Here is a 19796-nt window from a genome sequence, read left to right on the forward strand (position 1 = left end):
CAGCTTGAAGCTTGTTGGATCTGACTTCAGAATGACTGTATCTTGAAATTCATTACATTAGCTAATTAACTTAGACCACATCTGTTGAGATACCATACATTTACTGGGCTACTTACATGGTAATCACCTTGGCTGTATTCCAGTAGCTCTATAATCTTTAAACATTAGCCTGATATTCCCGTGGATACCTTGCGATCTGTTTGCTTCTAACGCACTGGTAGTGAGAAGTTGGAGTAGTATGCATGTTGATAATACTGTTGGTAATACTGTTAATTCAGAAGAGCTTTGGTTTCGATTGGTGTAAAGGACTTATCTCAACTTTGGCACAAACCAAACAATTTGTGCAGAGAAAGGGTTGGTTTTTTTTTTTTCTTGGCATTTTTCCCATGTTTTCTGTCCAATTTGGATTGCCCAATAGACCTTTCCATTGGCCATTGCTCATAGCAGGAGAAGCACCAGTGTAACTAATAACCTTGTTTATTGCTCTGTTCCAATTAGTTGTTTCAGTAAGGCCCTGATTACAGCTGTGTCCCAATTCAGGGGCCACATCCTTTGGAGGCTGCGTTTGAAGCCCACAGCAGCAAAAGGAGGCTGTCCCATTTCCAACAGGTGGATCCTTCGTGGCCAAACCTATCCCAAGATTCATTGCGTGCAGGTAATGAAAATAATATTGCATCAAACAACACTGACAGAGTCTTTAACTTTAACGGTAAGTATAGGACTTCATCTCAAGGGCCTTAAAGTTTTTTTGTAAAATCCTCTTTGGACCAGACCGTCTCACTTCTGCTCGGTCCTTTCGGAGGACGCGGCCCCTTAATTGGGACACAGCTTGTGTAAGGCAGACAGAAAGCAGCAGCGGCTGTGAAACCTACTGGGCCGGAGACACACTAGATGCGTCCAGCGTGCTTTACGGCTGCGGGAAGTCTTGGTTTTCACTTGTTAATGGCTCGGGGTGGACACACTGCCTTACAGAGAGGCGCCTGAGACGCAAGTGCGATAGAGATCAGCAACGGCAGCCGCGACGCACAGGCCACGCGTTCACTGTGCCTCCGGCGTTATTTGCAATGGGTTTCGCCGCGCCAGGTCGGCTTGACGCTCCGCCGCGTTGTTCGGCGAGCTTGCGCGAACGCTGCGGTCAAAGTTCAACCTAATTCAACTTTAACCGCTGCGCGCTGTGACGTACACCCGCACAGCCAATAGAAACGAGGCATCCAGACAGGTATGGGAAGTAAAGGTTAAGTAGACATGAGATCGGTTACTGTGGAAACGGGGCAGCCGCAGTCTCTTCTTACTGCTCCTCTTCCTCTTATTAGGGGGGGTTAGTGCTAACGCTTGTTTCTTAGCATTGGAAATTAACATTTGTGTTTGTGGCACTAAAGGCCTGGAAAAAAAATGAAGGCTGCCATCATCAGTGTCATTAGTTATAGCCTACCTGTGTTTCACAAGTCATTGAGAGGTCTTTTTTTTTTCCTGTGCTGTGGCTCATCTGACAGCTATCTCCCACTGCTGGGTCGGATGTAAGCAGCACATTTCTACACAGAGATTTTCCGGAGACCTCTCGTCACCTGCCGGTTTAGCAGTTTGGGTGTTACATGCACAGAGGTTCACAGGACCTCTGCTAATGTTGGGTGAGTAGAGGTTACACTGATGTTTTTGATCAACCAGGCCTATCATAATGAGTCAATCTGTCTTGTTGTATAATTAAAAGAAAAATCAAGCCAGTGAAATAGAAAGTGATGTGTAAAAATAAATAAATCAGTAAAATGATACATGTAGATTTCATTTTAAATATATTGTTACACCCTAACAGGAACTAGGACATACAATAGTTGCAGCTATAAAACCCCATCACTGTAATATATACTGTACTTCCAAAAGCCACTCCTCTCCACTTTCCTCCATTTCCCCAACTTTTTCTCTAGACCCCAGATGTCTCTCTTCACCCTCCTACCTCCCCTGTGTCATCTTTCAAACAGGCCACAGTCTCTCCCTCCATCTCTCAAATCATCCGTTTCTTTCTTCAACTGTCTTCCCTTCCCTCTCCCTCCCCTCCCTGTCCCCCGATTCCCTTCTCCCTCCTTGCCCAGGTTTTTTGTCGTCTGCCACTGTGGCATGCTAACACTCTGACAATGCAGGGCGCTGAATAATTGATGTGTGGATGTGAAAGTTTGATGCCTGACTCGCGGGCAGATTGAACCTGCAGGCACCATGCCTTTGCCCATCAGCCGACTCCCTGCTCCCTGCGCCACTCAACACTTTCTCTCTTTTACACACAAACACACACACTCTCTCTCTCTCTCTCTCTCTCTCTCTCACACACACACACACACACACACACACACACACACACACACACACACACACACACACACACACACACCTTAGCATACAGTACACATATCTCCCAATGGACCCCTCCATTTCTTCTCTCAAACTCATTGTAAAACCTCTCAGATATTTGCTGCAACATTCTGTAACTGTTACACAAAGAAATTGACTTGGAATGTGTTTCTACTTTTACCACAACTTGGCCTAGCACCTTCAAGATACTGCTGGAAAAAACGAATGCAATATTTTCTGGAGTAAAGAATGTAAGGTATAGGTGGCAAGTTGAAAACACCACATACATGCATGTGTGGACAGAGGAAAAAAAATAAATTTTATTCAAGTGACCAAAATCAAGCATAAGTATAAGCAACAACAAAATGCTAGAGTTAAAGAAAAGTAAAGTTCGCAACTCACATGATGCTTGTCATTGAACTTTGGTTGCACACTGCACACATCGGACACACTAGAGTGGTACAGAAAACATGACCTCAGCATCATATGATCTATAATATAGTACGCAAAGTAAATTATTTCACTTGATTTGCCTGAAGAGCCAAAGGCTATGGCTAACCCGGAAATGTCTTTTTTAAATATTATCTAGGACTGTGGCTTGTAGAGAGGTCACTCAGTGCTGTGTGTGCAAGGTTTGGCAATCCAGGGTCAGTAGCATATTTGCTGTATCCAGCTCTTAGTTTTAAATAATTACTCAAAGTACTTAAGTGGAAAAAAAAACACTTAACATAACCCATGCGGCTAAAAATCCATCTCACTGTCAACACAACCACCTTGAACCAGAAGCTGGTTGACATGGTCACCATGAAACCATGCATTTACTAAATCTCAAAAACATTTAGCTGTAATAAGTGAGGACTGCATGTTTCTTTCTTTCAGCATTGCTCTCATTCAGCACCTGCAGAAATTAAAGATGAAATCAAGACTATATTTAGGAACAAGTCAAGTTTTCTGTTGCAGCTAAAAATAACTTGGACGCCTCTTTTTTAATGCTGGTACATTCTTATATTTACATGACTATGCTCACGCAATGTTTGCATGTTTCATGGAGGCATACTAACTGCAAAGCATCTCGGTATGCATAGGACAGCATGTTCAATCATTGACTTAAAGGTGTGAACAATATTTTACTATCTCTTACCATAAAACTGAATATTGATTACGAATTTGCATTTATCAATTTTTCATAGATTTTTTAAAATGTCAAACAATATTGAAAAATCATAACTTGCTCAAGTCCAAGGTGACAAATTGAAATTGCTTGTTTTGTCTGGCCAGCATCAGTTTATGATCACTTAAGACAAAGAAAGGCAGGATATTCTCACATTTGAGAAGCTAAAAGTGGAGAATGTTTGCCATTTTTACATGAAAAGTCAAAAATAGTTGCTGATTAGATTTCTGTTGATTGACTGATCGATAAATTGACAAATTGTTTCTGCTCTAAGGCAGATTTCAAGCTGTCAGTAGCATGGACGTATTGCTGAAACTTATTACATGACTGTCTATTTGCAGGGAATACTCGACATTCCCAGGACCCCTGAATGCACTGTGTGCTCTACACCTTGTTTGCTTACTCCAAAAACCCAAGTGCAAGTGAAGTTATGTGCAAGGAAAGGTGGAGGGAAAACTTAAACGTAAATGCTTGTTGGACAGGTGAGAAATTCCATGTCACTAATGTTAACCACAATAGAAAGATAGAAGATTTTAATTGCTGATGGTGCATAGCAAACATCTGCTCTACATGGCCTCAAATTAATTGAAATTTCACAAGCAACCAACTCTTATTTTGAATTACCATCATTTTATACTGGAATACAAACAGTAGATGAAACTTTGAATGATAGTTATGCTAGGCTGCCTGCCTCTAGCATGTTATGCTTGTTACCCGGCAGTCTGGCACCACCTCACCTGTGTCAGATTGTAATAATCACAGCCCTAGAAACAGTCTGTGACAGTCTAAAATTACTAAACATTTATAAATGAAACTTCAAGTCATATATGGAGTTTCCAACAGCTGCTGCTTGGTGTTAAGGGAAAAAAAAACAATTTAATAATCAGACCTTCCAGCACTACAGTCAGTGCATACATGCTTAGATTTAAAATGCCTTGATTCAAACATTTTTTCTTTAATCTTAAAGGCCTCTTAAGTGTTTGTGCTCCTTTAGATATACTGCGGAATGACTGTTTACAGCCTCAGGATTTGTGTCTCATATTTCTCCCTCAGGTCAGAACTGAAATAGGCCAAAAGTGTCTCCATGAACTCTGCTTCATCTTAATGGAACTCAAATGGCTTAAAGCAGCAGGAGCCTCTCTCCAGGTGAGTTTAACCTGCTAATGAATAACCTTAATGCAGACTCAACAAAGAGCTGTCTTTGCTTTGTTCAGTGAAGATTTAAACAGCTTTTAACCATATGAACTTAGTTAAATTGTATTTTGCTTTAGTATGTTATTGACCATAAATTGTCTGCAGCCTATCATTTTGTTTTGATGCTGATTTACAGACTTATTTATCTCAGCAGTGATAGCCTTACTGTTTAAATGACTGTTAAATCTGCAATTTTAAAAAAACCCACAGAATGCAAAGGGAAAACCTGTATCTCTGTAGCTGCTATTTTCTTACATGGAAAATATTACAGCTTTACCTAAGTCACATTTCAAAAGAAACATGTCAGTTAAATTTCCTCTGCATTATTTGAAGATAGTTTTGCAACCTCGAGGAAGGAAGTTATTTGAGTTCAAAATAGAGAATATAATACTTAAAGGAGCTATTGGTAAGTTTTGCTATCGCTACATAGCCAACAGAAGCACTGACAGCTGTTTACCTACCAGTCTCAAAGAAATGTTGTGAAGCATTAGACTTGCTGCCTTTACCCACCAAGAGCTGTCTCCAGCAGCAGAAAGCAATGCGAATGCTAACTCGTGTCTCTATCACGTCTTTTTTTCTACTGAAATCAGCATGCTAACCAGCTAGCCCCGACCTGTCTCGACTTTTCCGATTGCGACTTGCTGCAGCCTCCAATCTGCCCTGAAGACTCAGAAGGCGTATTATAACCGCTTGACTTGATGGCAGCGATGGCTGAAGCTCTTGTCAAGCAGCAATCACCATCACCAGGTCCCGTTAGGCAGCAGAGAAAACTTACAATTAGCTCCTTTAAAATGTGTAAGAATGTGTTATCATGAATGTGTTATCACAGGCTAATAAAGCAGTAGGCTATGAGCACAGTGCATGCATATTGTTGAAGGTATGGGTGTGTTAATGGTAGAGATAAACGATTAATTAGATTAACAATTAATCAGTGAGTTGATTGAGAGAAAATTATCAACTATTATAATTAACTCTTCAGATTAATTGTTAAAGTAATTTCATCTTGTTTCCTGCTTCTCAGTTGTGATCATTTGCTGCTTTTTTGGCCTTAAGTAACACTATACTGTATAGCTTTGAGACAAGCGAGGCAATATGAAGAAATCATGTTGGAGTTTCAGAACTTTTTATGGGCTTTTTGGACAATTTACAGACCGCACAATTCACAGACTATTTGAGAATGGGATTTGCAGATTCATCAAAACTGAAAGTAATTGGTAGAATTAGAAATAGAAAGGCTCATTGTCATTGCAAGCGCTGCATACAATGAAATTAGGAGCGCTGCTCCTCAATTGAAACATAGGGAAACAGGTAACATCAAAAAAACACAACACACAGATTCTTTCCAATAATAAGATAATATAAATAATATTAAAAATGTATATGCAAAGCACTAAAATATGAGTTGAGTATATTATATTGCACAATAATAAATAACATTGTTAATATGGTAATGCACATTAATAAATAGTAGTGTGAGATGAATAGCAGTTCGATTTGTTGATTATTACAGTAGTGACAGTATTGCACATAAGTAAAGTAGACTATCTGTGAAATAAAGCAGACTTAGCTTACAGTCTGAGTGTGCTCAGTGAGTACCTATGAGTATGTGTTTGTATGCATTGTGCTCTGCGTGATGGCATCTTTGTCCCTTCCTCTCTATCTTCCTCCTCCTCTCCCTCTGTCTACTGTATGTGAATGTGTCATGGAGGAGACGTTCGTGCCCTGCCTGCTGATTTATTCATGATATGACTTTTAATATCATTTACTGGGACATGGGAGTCTGCATCTCAAATAGGCCTGCAGGCACCTTTGTGTGCCCGTGTGCCTGTGCACGTGTGACAGAGAGAAAAAGAAAGAGAATGCACTTAAAAATGCACACAAATGTGCTTTTTTGTACGTGTGATTATTTGTGTGTACATGTAAGTGTGTGTGTGAATTGGCACGTGCACATGCAATCACATTTGTGTGTTGTGTGAGGATTTTATTTTTTTTTTCATCAGGGATGAAATCGTGACAAATTGTGTTTGTGACAAAGTGTGTTTGGGCATGTGAAGAGGTGGACCTCATGATGATTGCCTATAATAGGGCTGTGATTGAGTTATCGGACAACAGTAGGAAGTCATTGTGTAACGGCCAATAGCTAGCAATGGGGGCCGATACCAATCTGTTTAGCAGCATAGGGTGTGGAGAGGAATGCAGAAGGAGGTGTCTAGTGTCTGTGGTGGGTGACTGTTTTGCAAGCCAACGTGCATGCTTACTTGTGTGTGTGTGTGCGTTTTCATTTGATTTATTGCTATGTATTTGTCAGTACACATTTTGTCAGTTACAGTAGCAAAGCCACTGAACGTTGCCAAGGCAGACATATACCTGCAAAAAATATAAAATTAGTTTTGCCTACTCTATGCTGAAATCCAGTTTCCATGTTTTATTCTTACTAGATGGGAGGATATATTCAATTTGACTGTCACAGAGACACATTCCACATATATTTTTTGTCAATTAGCTCCATATGTGTGCAGAGGTTTCTTTTTTTTGTCTAACCATACCTATTAGTGACTATAATTAAATGATGAGGAATAGGTGGGTGGATGGAACAGGAGGTAGACAGAGAAGGGGGCGGCTGGAAAGCGTGATTTAATTTGGTTATGATCTAATTTGCTTTGATTAAAAATGTATGCAAATCCCTCTTAGCATAAGGGATCAGTGTGGAGAGGCGACACCTCTCTTGCTCTCTCTCTCTCTCTCTCACTCCCGCTGTCATCCCCTCCTCCTCCTCCTCCTCCTCCTCCTCCTCCTCCTCCTCCTCTACCTCTACTTTCAGTCCTCCTCCTCCCTCTGTCTGTGGCCACTAAAGTGAGATGTGTGAATAGGAGAGCACAGTGTGTACATGTGAGCATGTGTTGTTGGAGGTGTGTTCTTTTTTAAAGCGATGAGAGGGACCCACTCACATTGGGTGTTATTGCACCTCATATCTATTGGCTGAGTGTCGACTACAGGCTGGCTCTGCGTGTGAGGTGGTTCTGTGAGATTGTGTGTGTGTCTGTGTGTGTTTGGCTGGACTCTGACTGCTGCCTATGTCTCCCAGAGGTTGATCCTCCCCACAGCTCACTGCCGAACACAATCTCCTCTTTTCAGTTTCCTTCACCATTCTTCATTTCATCTTTCTTTTTTCTTTCTTTCTCTGCCATCAGTCACTTGTCCGTAAACGCGCACACACACACACACACACACACACACACACACACACACACACACACACACACACACACACACACACACACACTGCCATACCCTCCAACTCTCTCCAGTCTGTCCTCTGTGCCCCTGGCCACCGACAACCTTCAGCCTGAGAAATGAGCCTCACATGCAGTGCGTACAGGTGCGCCTGCATTGTGAATGTTTTTGTGTGTGTTGATCTAGGCCATCTAGATAACCGCATCTATTTTCATGGGGGCTCATCGTATTCATGTCACTCTCAATTTCTCCCCGTCTCTGCACTCTCTCTCTCAGCCATCACTGCTGCCTCTTCAGGTTTACTGTAATGAACTCTGCTTTGCCTCTGTGCTCTCCCGCTCTCCCCCCTCTCTCTCTCTTGTTAGCTTGACTCCAGCCGGCCAGGGAGCCGGCATACCTATCTGCTGTCTAGCTCCAGTCAGCCGGCCAGTTAGCCAGTGAGTCAGAGTGGCCTGTCAGCTGTCATGACAGGAGGATGACCACTTAGTTGGTCAGCATTACCAATCTGGTGAGTCAACCAGACTGTCAGTAAAGGCAGGGACAAACTTTACAGCACTCTTGGGTCAATTATAGTTAGATTTAAACATCACAAGTAGGAGGTCCAAGAGAAACCGAGTCGGTTTCAGTCTTGGCCAGTTGGTGTTGAATAGTGCGGTGTGTGGTGTGTCATTAAAAGCCCCCATTAAGTTTATTTTAAACATGTTTGATTTTTTTCTACTGGAACTGGGAGATCACAGTGGCAGGAAAAGAAATCCCGAAAGAAAACTGTAAAATAATGTGGTCTTTCATGATGGAGCGGGTATTATTTAATAAATCCAGTAAAAGTTTTTCATGCAGAGTAACAGCTGATTGTGCCTAAAGGTCACCTATACTCTTATGAAAGGCTCTCTGATGAAACTCTCTGCAGATTTAAACAATTGTATAGATTTTTATAGATTTATAGATTCCTCCATTTTCTTGCCATTTGCAAATTCCAGCATAAATTTGCAAGACAATTTTTTTTTTTTTTTTTTTTTTTTTAATGGATGTCTGTATCTGTTTTGGTCCAGGAACATGTGAGAAGGTCCTGGTCAGCTGGTCCTGGTTGTTATACGGTATTTACTTAAAGTGATAGTTTGTGTTATTTGTGTGGGGTCAGTGTATTACCTGCAGTAGATTCGGATCGGTGCACATTCAAGAGTACCAGCACAGAGGCTGAGTGATATACTGCTGTAGACAGGGCTATCCACAAAAAAGCCAATATCAGTTAAAGTGTGCGCTTTATTTTGAATATTTTCACAGCTTCATCTTGCTGTCAAACAGCTCCTTCCTTGCTGCTCCTTCCTTTGGAACTACATTTTCTCAACCGTTGCACTACCATATTGCTACACACAAGAGCACTTAGTTCTTTCTGACTGCGGTGTAATATACAGTGTGTGACATTGGTGCACTTGTGTGTAGTAACAGTTGAGAAAATGTAGTTCCAAAGGAAAGTGATGTTTCACGACAAGACAAAGCAGTGGAAATATTGAAAATAAAGTGTACGCTTAAACTAATACTAGCTTTTTTTCTGTGGGGATTTGCTCAAACTTGTTTTTGCATCTGGCCCTGTCCACAGCAGAACATTCAGTCAGCTTTAGTGCCGGCACTCCTGACTGCTTCTCTAAACTGGCAACACGCTGATCCAAATCTACTGCAGGTAACACACTGACTACAAGTACTTCACACGACCCCACATCAAATATCCTGAACTATCACCTTAACCAGTCAGCTACCAGGACACCCAGCTATGCACCCAGTTATGCAACTCAAGGTGCATTGAGACAGCAAGAAAATTACTTTTTGCCTTGTGTTATTTGTGCAAATTTGACCACTTTGTGTTTATTTGCCACAAACAGCAGCCAACTGTATAGACTGTAAAACAGACTTCAGCTATAAGCTATCTAGTAACAGGCACACGGACCGTGTCTGTGGGACTGTGTGTGTGTGTATGTGTGTGTTTGTGTGTGTTTTGGTTCAGCTCAGTTCTTCCTGTTATTTCTCCCGAGCTTCCCCTTTTATCTCATCTCTGTACATTAATGAATCAGATTAATGAAGCTGGGATATGCACAATTCTTTCGCTCAAGTTAAAACATTTTCAACTCACTTGGACATGTCTTTGCATCAGTTCACGCTGCCCCTGGGTGAATTAGCTCCTAATCACATCTACCTTGTGTTGTTATCTATATTTAATGAGATGCTCAATATGTGCTTTTTTCTGATTGTCTGCACCAATAAATATGTGCGTATTGATGGAAATAGTTATGTTTATGTTTTTAGGTTTTAATTTGTTCCCATCCTAAACCAGCCAGTCAAAGTCAGACAATTTTTCAGTCTTTTCTTTCAGTCAGTAAATCAGCCAGTTAGTTCAGAGAGTCAGTTGGTCAGTCAGTCAGTAACTCCGCCATTCATCCAGTCAGTCAGTTAACTCAGTCAGTCAGCCATCCAGGCTGTGTCTGCTCTCTTACATAAGCAGGGCGACAGATGCTGAATCATCAGCTGCCCGCTGGAATGCTCTCTCTACCCAGAGGGTGCCAGGAGGGAAGACAACACACACACACACGCACACACACTCACACTCATGTGAACTCCCTCAAACACTCACATACACACTCAGCTAGCTGTATGCATTCATGCAAACGCTGTGTGCATCCTGGCTTGCATGTGCAAGCACACACATACACACGCTTCACTGTCGTGCCCTATTTCACATGAGACTCCCTCCTCATGACTGAACTCCAGAAGGGAGATAGTAGAGGAGCGAGAGAAGAGAGGAGGGGAGAGAGCGAGAGAGGTTGAGTGTGAGACAAAAAGAGAGGGAGAGAAAGGCTTGCAGATAGACTGACAGAGAGTTCAAGAGAAAGAGAGAGAAGAAAGAAGAGTGAGATCTTCCCTCAGCTGTCTGTGAGGGTTTTGATGTGGTTTAAAAGGTTTTTCATGTTACGCAACTTTGAAGACGAAGCGTTTGATGTTTAGTTTGCTAGTTTGTTAGCTATTGGCTTAAACTCTCTACCTTCTACCTCTCTTTCTCTGCAATTTATCTGATTAGTGCTAGGAACTTGCGTCACTCTCGTTTTTGCCTTTGTCTTGAGTGTTACTCAGAAGGGTGTTTTCAGCGTCTCTTCAGAAACTTGGCACTTATCATCTATTTATGGGAGAAGCAATTGAAACTGGAATAACGTTCCTATTTGCCTGCCTGTCTAGCCTTTCAAAAGCGCGACTGAAATGCTGATGGAACAATGACAACTATTTCTCCCCTTTTCTCCCTCTTATCTCCCCGTTTCTCTCACTACCTCTTCCAATCTCGCCTCTCCACGTCCCCTCAGCATGGGTGATTCATTTGTCTCCAGCACAATATAGCACAACATGGGCTCGCCACCATCCATATTGCCACAGTGCTTATTTGTCGAACGCCGGGGATTTCATAAATGTATTTCCACACTCTCTCCTTCCAGCGATTTCCTTCTCTGCCCTTCGTCTTTTCCTCTCTTTCCCTTCCATTCCCTTTCCTCTAAAGCAGCAACACACATGTTCCCAGTTTCTCCTCTCTCTCTCTCTCTCTCTCTCTCTCTCTCTCTCTCTCTCTCTCTCTCTCTCTCTCTCTTTTTTTTTTCCATCCCTCTCTCTGTTGCTCTCTCATCAGACGAATGTAAGAATAGAACAGGGGAAGCCCTCTCACCTCTCCCTGCATGCTGGCTAATTAGCATATTCATGAGAGGTACCATAAATTATACATGAGATCCGGAGGGGAAACAGAGGCAGAAGAATGAGACGCGGACACACATTCTCACACACACACACACACACACACACACACACACACACACACACACACACACACACACACACACACACATTGCATGCACTTGCATATGCAGGTACACACACACACACACATACAAATAAACACACACATATAGGCACATCCTCACTTTCTCTTCCTCTCACACCCTCTCTCAATCACACAGCACAGACGGAGGGATACAGACAGGTAATTGGTGAGAAAGAGTGTGTGCTACAGTACATTGGCAGTGTGCAGGGGAGACGGCGTACACAATATTGAAAGGCAGAAGCAGAAGTCAGTCTCAGTCAAACAGAAAATGCAGTGCACACACAGGCACAATGCTCCGGCTGGCTATATTTTCTCCACACTCGAATGTAACAGGGTTTAGGCACTAAATGAGGTTAATGCAGTTAGGGTTAATGCTGAAAGGAAACTGTAGAGAGGGGAGTGTTAGATTAAGACTGAGTTTGAGGTCATAGGTTTGCATTATAACCAATAAGAGAGAAAACTGAAAGGCCAGAAGGTCCCTGAGATTATTCCAAAATGTGACATCCATGTTAGAGGAATAATCACTGCTTGAAAAGCTTGAACAGAATTAAAACTTCACAAGTTCAGCTGGTTGTTGTCATTTGCTTGAGCAAGAGCCTGTAAGTTATGCACCGACCTTCAAACTATACCATATTTGTTTTAAATCCAATTAATGTGTTTTTCTCACTTACATGATGGATATCCCAATTTGGAGCCAGACTCTGACTCAGCATGCTGACAGACGACTCGACATCTTTATCCACATATATCATATTTACATATGGTCCAAAATAAATGCAATGAGATGAAAGCTGACTAGTAGCTGGAATGCTTCCAAGACTCGTGCTCTTCAGGATGAAAAGGGTCTACTCTGGTTATGAGGACAAAGATGCAACTCTGCAGCAGCATCATTTAAAAAGGCCTTATATCCCTAAAAAGTTCGAAATCCAACAAATGAAGACTTGTGGTGCTAAAATTAGTTTTTCAAGATTATCAGCAGTGCAAAATACTAAGCAAGGTGACTTTTGATGTGAATAAAAAGTAACTCTTAAAATATTATGAAAAATGCTCAAAACCCAGATGATAATGGCAAATTGCTTGTTTTGTCTATTCAAAACTCAGAGATATCAGTTTACTATCATACAAGACAGAGAAAAGCAGCAAGGTTGAGAACAAAGGTATTTTAGCCATTTTTACTTAAAAAAAAAAAAAATGTTACACTGAAATGATTAACAAAGTATTTTTGGATTATTTTTAAATTTGCTAACTGATAAATCGAGTCATCATTTCAGCTCTGTTTCACACATTCATTTGTCCGTTTTGGATTTAATTTTGGCAAAATGCAAAAAGAGGCACAAATGTTGTCACTCTCAGATGAAACAGATGACACACACACTGAAATGTAACTTTGGATTCCTTAGTGTGACCAACATTTTCTCGCCTGAGGGGCAAGTACGGTGGCCCTGAGAGCTCAACGCACTGCCACTTAAGAAAACACATATAAATAGACAAAACACAAGCAAATTCAGAAAACATCCTCATCAATTTAACAACACGTGCTGCAAATACTCATAACACAACCAAATACACAAATGTGTTGCAAATACAACACAATGGAAGTGTTTCGGTAGGACACAAAAAAGTGTTGAACTTGGCCGGGATGCACTTGTTGTTCAATACTTTGTGACTTTTGAAGTTGAAAGCATTTAACAACAAGTACGCATGGATGTATTAATTATAATACATCCATGCAAGGCTGTCACAGTCAGGTGTGTTTGTGTATTTGGTTGTGTTGTGAGAAACTGTAGCACATTTGTGTATTTGGTTGTGTTGTGATACCAACTAAACAGGCACAAGTACAAAAAACGGGTTTTTCTTTATTATGAAATTAGGTTTAATTTGAAAATGAATGAATGACTGGAGTTGAAGAGCGCATTAATAAGCAGACCAGACAAAAATACTTTTTATGGCAGGTGGCTCCATTGAATTTTGGATTCAAATACACAGATACACAACATCAACAAGATATAGCACAAAAAATAGCAAGCTACCTTCACACACATGGCTGCTAATTGCTAGTTATCTGCACTGAAAAGCTTTGGACTTTCTTCAGTCAAACTGATTTAATCTATACTGAATCATATTTGAATTGTTTATTTGTCACTTTTGCACTTATTTGAAGAACTCCAAACAGGTAACAGTGTGTTGAATAACATATCGCAAAGACCTACACAGTTACATGACAATCATAATTCCACTTCATTTGCATTAAGAAAAATGTGCTTTTAAGGCTGTGGAGCTGAGCAGATCAGATTAAAGCGAGATGTGCTGTTATTAGATAATGCTGTGCAGAGTAGATCCATACGGCACTCTTAACCAGACTGCCAGGCATGACTAGATGATAAAAGTTATGTTGAAATGATGTCGATATGTAGACGTGTAACCACAGCCTGTAGTGGAGGCAAGTGATTTCAGAGAGCTGCTGCCATATACGACAGTATGTTAAAGTGTGTGATGTTGCAGCTAAAAGGTTCCCCCTCTGGCTTGCATAATGCTCCGTTACGCTCATAGTTGAAACCCGCATTACAGCCCGCGGATAGGCAGTAGGGATCCTGCCATACATGCTTAAGTGCTCACAACAATTAGTTGATTCTGGGTGGTTTGGATCTAATTGAAACACAAGGGATTGAGAGCAATTGAGAGGTTTGCCTCTCTAGTGTAGATGGAATATTCATGAACATGTTGCCAAGAACCATGTTCTTCAGTGTTCGCCTGAGAGAATCTGCTTTCCTTTATCCGTCAGTTTCCTGGATCCATTAGTTTCTTGATGTAGAAGCAGAGACTGAGATTGGGTTTCCTCATCTATATGTCATAGTAGTAGCGTACGGGAACTTACACATTACTGTGCATGTGATTCTTCTCATGAATGTGTGGTACGCTGCGTGGGTTTGCAGAAATTAGAGAATTTGTCAGTGTCTATGTTTGTCTGCAGAGGGTGTGGGTGTGTGTGTGGCTTTCATGTGGTCATGAACTTCTCCAGAGGAGTGTGCCTGATTTTTTTCATATCAAACCAAGTGTTATCTAATCCACACCTGGTAGACCAGTGCATGAAAAAAAAAAAATCTTATCATTTGAAGGGAAAGGTTGAACAACATTTTGGTCATAGACCTTCATCAGGCATCATATTCACAATGTTAAACACCACATCTTTATACAAGCTGTAACAACCAATCAAAAGGGGAGACACTTAGCATATCAGTAATTAAGCCTTCAAATACCCTTAAATATCTCCTTAGTTTTCCCTTTTTACATGATATCCAGGGTTTTTTTTATTTTTTATTTTATGGCTGACAAAGGTCCACGACCCAAGCACTATCTCTACAAGTTACCGCTGAAAGTGTGCAGATATTGACCCTCTTCTTTCAGTTGGATTATTTCATGCACTTCAAAATCAAATACCTACTGGGTATGTTCCAAGGTGCAGTACCTTTGAAGTAAGAACAAGCCGTTCAAGGTTTAAAACAAAAACAATAAGGAAATACACTCTAAATCAGCTGGAAATACTAGAATACACACTATAGAATAATTAATAGAAATGCACCCTAGTTGCACTGTGAAATGATGATAACTTGCTCGATAGTGAGTTAGCATTATTAACATTACGCTGTGTCTCGTATGTGTTTTCATATTTCTGGTTTTTGGAGAATATTTCCCATGTCCACAGGGGCCACCATAGTTTTCACCCAAAAGCAGTTCTGCTTTCTTTCATGAATATGAATATCTAATTTCAAATGTGTGAGTGTGTGTGATTTTATGTCCGCTTGTGAATGTGTGCATGCCTGTTTACATCTGTGTGTGTGTGCGTGCGTGTGCTCTCTTAGTGCGGGTGGCAGGAGCTAATATCAGATTACGGATGTAAATTGGCAGAGTGGCTCTCTCTCATTATCACTAATAAGACTATGGCCTCGCTCTCTATGCCCTCTCTCTCACTCTCTCTCTTCCCCTCCTTCTATGGTCGGGTAGATGAGAGAGAGATGAGCTGATAGAGAGAGAGAAGAGAGAGAGAGAGAGAGAGAGAGAGAGAAGAGGGTTGCTGCAACCCTGTTCCTGAAAGCAAATGATTTCAAATTGGTCCACATGTACATGCGATGACACACACTGATATGACACACACACACACACACACACACACACACAGAGCACAAATCTCACACATCACAAGCAAAGACGACTAATGATCCTAGTCTGGAGCTCTGCAAATTATTCTTATGTATAGAAACTCTTTTTTTTTTTTTTAAATAAATCCTCTCCACACTGAAGCCTCTTTCTTCCTTTTTTCCCTTTCTCTCTCTTACAATGCGAAGTGTAACATGTACACACCCACTCACTGTCACTGTTTCTCCCCCCGTCTTTGTCTCATACACAATTACACATGTGTGCACGCCACCATTCTTCAGACGTCAGTCCAAGGACATTACACTAAATTAGACAAAGATTTATTTTTAGTCACAGAAAATCTCTGAGGCAGAACTAACGCTCAACCTACAAACTAACACTCAATTATTCTCACTACTTATTGTCGCATATGCACTGTAGTTCATAATCTAATAAAACTGTTTTCTTACATATGTATTTCACCAAAGATATGCATTAAGATTAATGATGCCAGAAAGACACAGAAGCAATTCTCATGGCACCGCAGTCAATCATGTAGCTGATTGAGTGTATGGAGTTCAGAGATATTGCCATAAGTCATTTGAACATATGTGTGCATGTTTGTTTCCAAGCACATAAAACACTAGTATGTGTGTATGTGCACATACGTTTTTATTTGTGGACATGTGGAATTATTCTAGCTCATAAAGTTTGATTGAAATGTGCAGAAAAGTGTGTTTTACCATGTATTAGTAACATTGTTGAAACTAAGAGACACAGACACAGCACCAATATGCTCACTGAATGCAGTCGTATTATTTTTCTCAGCAGTTCTCTGTCTCTCCTTTCCTGTCTGTCTTACTCGTCTCTCCATGGACCACATTCACTCAGTAATTACATTTCAGCCATTATTCTCGGCTGACATTTCTGTTCGGTTAATCATGCCCATTTTGCCATCACGCACAGGTCAAAGTGTGTGTGAATGAGAAGAGGGTAAGTGTGTGTGTGTGTGTGTGTGTGTGTGTGTGTGTGTGTGTGTGTGTGTGAGGGAGAGAGAGAGAGAGAGAGAGAGAGAGAACCTAAAAGGATGAAATTACATGTGAACCGCGCATGCCTGACAGGATGTCTACTGTGAGCCCCTTCTCGACTATATTTGTGTGTTAGCTTGTTTGCATTAGCTGTACATTTGCATGTATTATCCTATTTATTCATCTGTCTTGAATATGTGTAATTAATGTGTCAGAATCAGAATAGAATCAGATTTGCTGGCCAATGTGTGTGAACACAAACAAGGAGTTTGCTTCCAGCAGTTGGTGATGCTTATCTCAGTCAGATGATACTGGTCAGCTATTTATGAGGATGATGACATGAGAAAAGAAACTGCTCCTGTGTCTGGTGGTTTTTGTGGACATGGTTCTGCAGCCCCTGCTGGAGGGGAGGAGTTCAGAGAGGTTGCGTCCAGGGTGTGAGGAATCTGTAATGATTTTCCCTGCCTGTTTCCTGGTTTTTGAAGAGTACAGATCCTGGAGGGTTGGCAGGGAAGCGCCAGTGTTTTTGTCTGATGTCCTTACATAGTATGTGTTTTGCTGCATATGTACATGTGTTTGTTGTCCCTACAGTTTGTCATGGCACTATATACGAGCAGGGTAATGATGTGAAAAGTGATGATGTGCAGCCACCCACTCTAACCAGGAGGGTCACAACCCTTGGCCTTGGATGCACCCTTGCATACGCTTGCATGTGTGTACGTGTGTCGGTTTCAAGCCAATCTGGCTGGCGTCTGCTCACTCCTCTATCCACTGCAGGCCGTCTGCCGTCTTTTATTTCTGCTTTAATGACCTATAAAGGGACTGTTACTTTTTAAATAAACCATAAAGCATGGGTCATAAAAGGGGAGTGCAGTGCTGGGCACAGGCCAAGCTCTGAGAGAAGTGTGTGTCTCAGTGTGTATGTATGCTGGTGTGTGTGCGTGTGTGTGTGTTTGCACATGTTGCATATGTAGCAATGTGCCACAGCACACAGCGCTAAACCAGCAGCCAAACAGATATTATAGTCTGAGAGAGCTCTGGATCAACTGCGTGTCAAATGCAAGTCTGTGAAATGATAAACCTACATAAGTGGTGACCTTGCTTCACATAGAGATGAGTGGGTGGGTGAGGAGCAGGTCCAAGGCTAGAGCTTTTTTTTTTTCCAAGCCACTGTCTCTGAGCTGCTGTTGTGGGTGTAGAAAGAAGCGAGCCTGGGGCGGCTTCAGTAGCTCTTCATACAATGAATAAACCCCTTTACAGCAACTTGTATCACGAAGGACTCTTTTATATTCCCACGACCGACACAGGAAGCTTATGAAAGTGCTTAGAGATGCTGAGAAGTGGTTGAGGCAGGTTCAACCATGCACTACTGACAGTAATATATGGGTCTTAATAGGTGCATGCTGGTGATATCTGCAGGAGGTGTAATTTCAGTAATGCTTGTGACAGAAAAAAAGAAAAAAAAGTTTAGGAAACAGTAAAGTGTCTGTCTTAGAAGAAAGGTCTTTGCACCATGCATATTTACGTCTTAGTTAGAGGATTGTGTGGGTGCAAGTCATCCCTCCCTGTCTCTCTCTTCTACCACCTCCTTATGCGCCGCGATTCCAAAGCCGAACATAAAAAAGGGGGGAAAAAAAATAATTGCCCGTTTTAGCAGAGTGTAACGTCGAAAATGTGTGTCGCTCATGCAGAGCTTCAAACGGGCTCGGCGAGGAACAGAGAGCAAATCTTAGCACGCCGCGTTTAGGACATCAAACGGGCCGCAATCAACCGCTTCGCAGAGAGGAGGAGGGGTGACAGGAGGGGCTCGGAGGTGGCGGCGGCAGTGGGGCGTTGGGAGGGGGGAGCTCATTTCCTTTGACGTTCATGCACTTCTTCCTCTCCCATAAGAAGATGCTTAGCTACTTCAAGCATCTATCGAGAAATAGAGAAAGAGACACTGAATGCAAGACAAGGTATGTGGAAGAGGGGCAAAAGGTGCAAAAGGTTAAGTGGGTTATGCCAACAGGTGATAGACGGACAGAAGGATGGACAGTGCAGGGTGAAGAGAGTGAAATCCCTAACTTTTAAAAAATATTTCCCTGAGATGTCATCATCTGTTTGCAGTCTTTTCATAATTAGGAGGCAATCTTATTTTCCATGCAACTGACAAAATAGACTGATCCAGCTTTTACTCACAAACAGTTCTTGTCGCAGTGCTCCTTCACTGTTGCTCAGCCCTCAAGAGCAGCTGTTTGGTGGGAAAAACTTCTTGTGTTAATTCAAAATAGACGCACGGGTGGGATTTCAGTGACAAGACCATAAATTTCATGCACTGAGAAAAAAAGGAATAAAATATTGCCTTGTATCTAGAGCTGCAAATAATAATGATTTTTTTCCCCATTATTGATTAATTGCCAATTATTTTTTTTTTTATCAACCAGTCATTTAATTGTTAAAATGTGACAAAATGATGAAAAGCAGCAGTTTTTAGGATCAAAGTTGACCGTCAAATTGCTTGCTTTGTAAGAAAGACTGAAAGATGCTCAGTTTACAAACTCACTCCTCACATTTGAGGCACTGGAACCAGTGAGTATTTGGCCATTTTTAGCCATGATAGCGTCGCGGCTGCGTGGGTCGCAATGACATTTTGCACAGACATTCATGGTGCCCAGAGGATGCATCCTGCTAATCTCTTGGCAGCTTTTTTTACAGCTACCAGCCGGTCACTTGTGAAATATCTCAACTCTAGTTATGGATTTGCACAAAAGATTTGTACAGACATTTGTGGTTAACTTGTCCAGTAATTTTGTTATGACCAAATATCATCCCTACAAAAGCCAACATTTTGCAGGGATGTTAGCAT

At 41.5% G+C, this 19796-nt stretch overlaps 1 protein-coding gene across 3 annotated transcripts in view; it reads left to right on the forward strand.

The window, feature by feature from the left end:
- Positions 1-1609: 1609 nt before the first annotated feature.
- Positions 1610-19796, forward strand: part of LOC139612719 (polycomb protein SCMH1-like) — a 61297-nt gene continuing 43110 nt past the window's right edge. For 2 of the 3 annotated variants that reach the window (XM_071468590.1, XM_071468591.1), the window contains exons 1-3: positions 1610-1628; positions 3853-3993; positions 4565-4657. In XM_071468590.1, coding sequence (XP_071324691.1) covers positions 3979-3993; positions 4565-4657 — 108 coding nt within the window. In that variant the 5' untranslated portion in view covers positions 1610-1628; positions 3853-3978. Of the gene's footprint in view, positions 1629-3852; positions 3994-4564; positions 4658-19796 lie in introns of those variants that run through there. The other variant, XM_071468593.1, reaches the window with a different exon arrangement.

The sequence above is a fragment of the Trachinotus anak genome, unplaced genomic scaffold (genome assembly GCF_046630095.1).
Source record: "Trachinotus anak isolate AG129_WGS33_773 ecotype Australia unplaced genomic scaffold, CSIRO_AGI_Tana_v1 ptg000032l, whole genome shotgun sequence".
In the NCBI taxonomy this organism is placed as follows: Eukaryota; Metazoa; Chordata; class Actinopteri; order Carangiformes; family Carangidae; genus Trachinotus; species Trachinotus anak.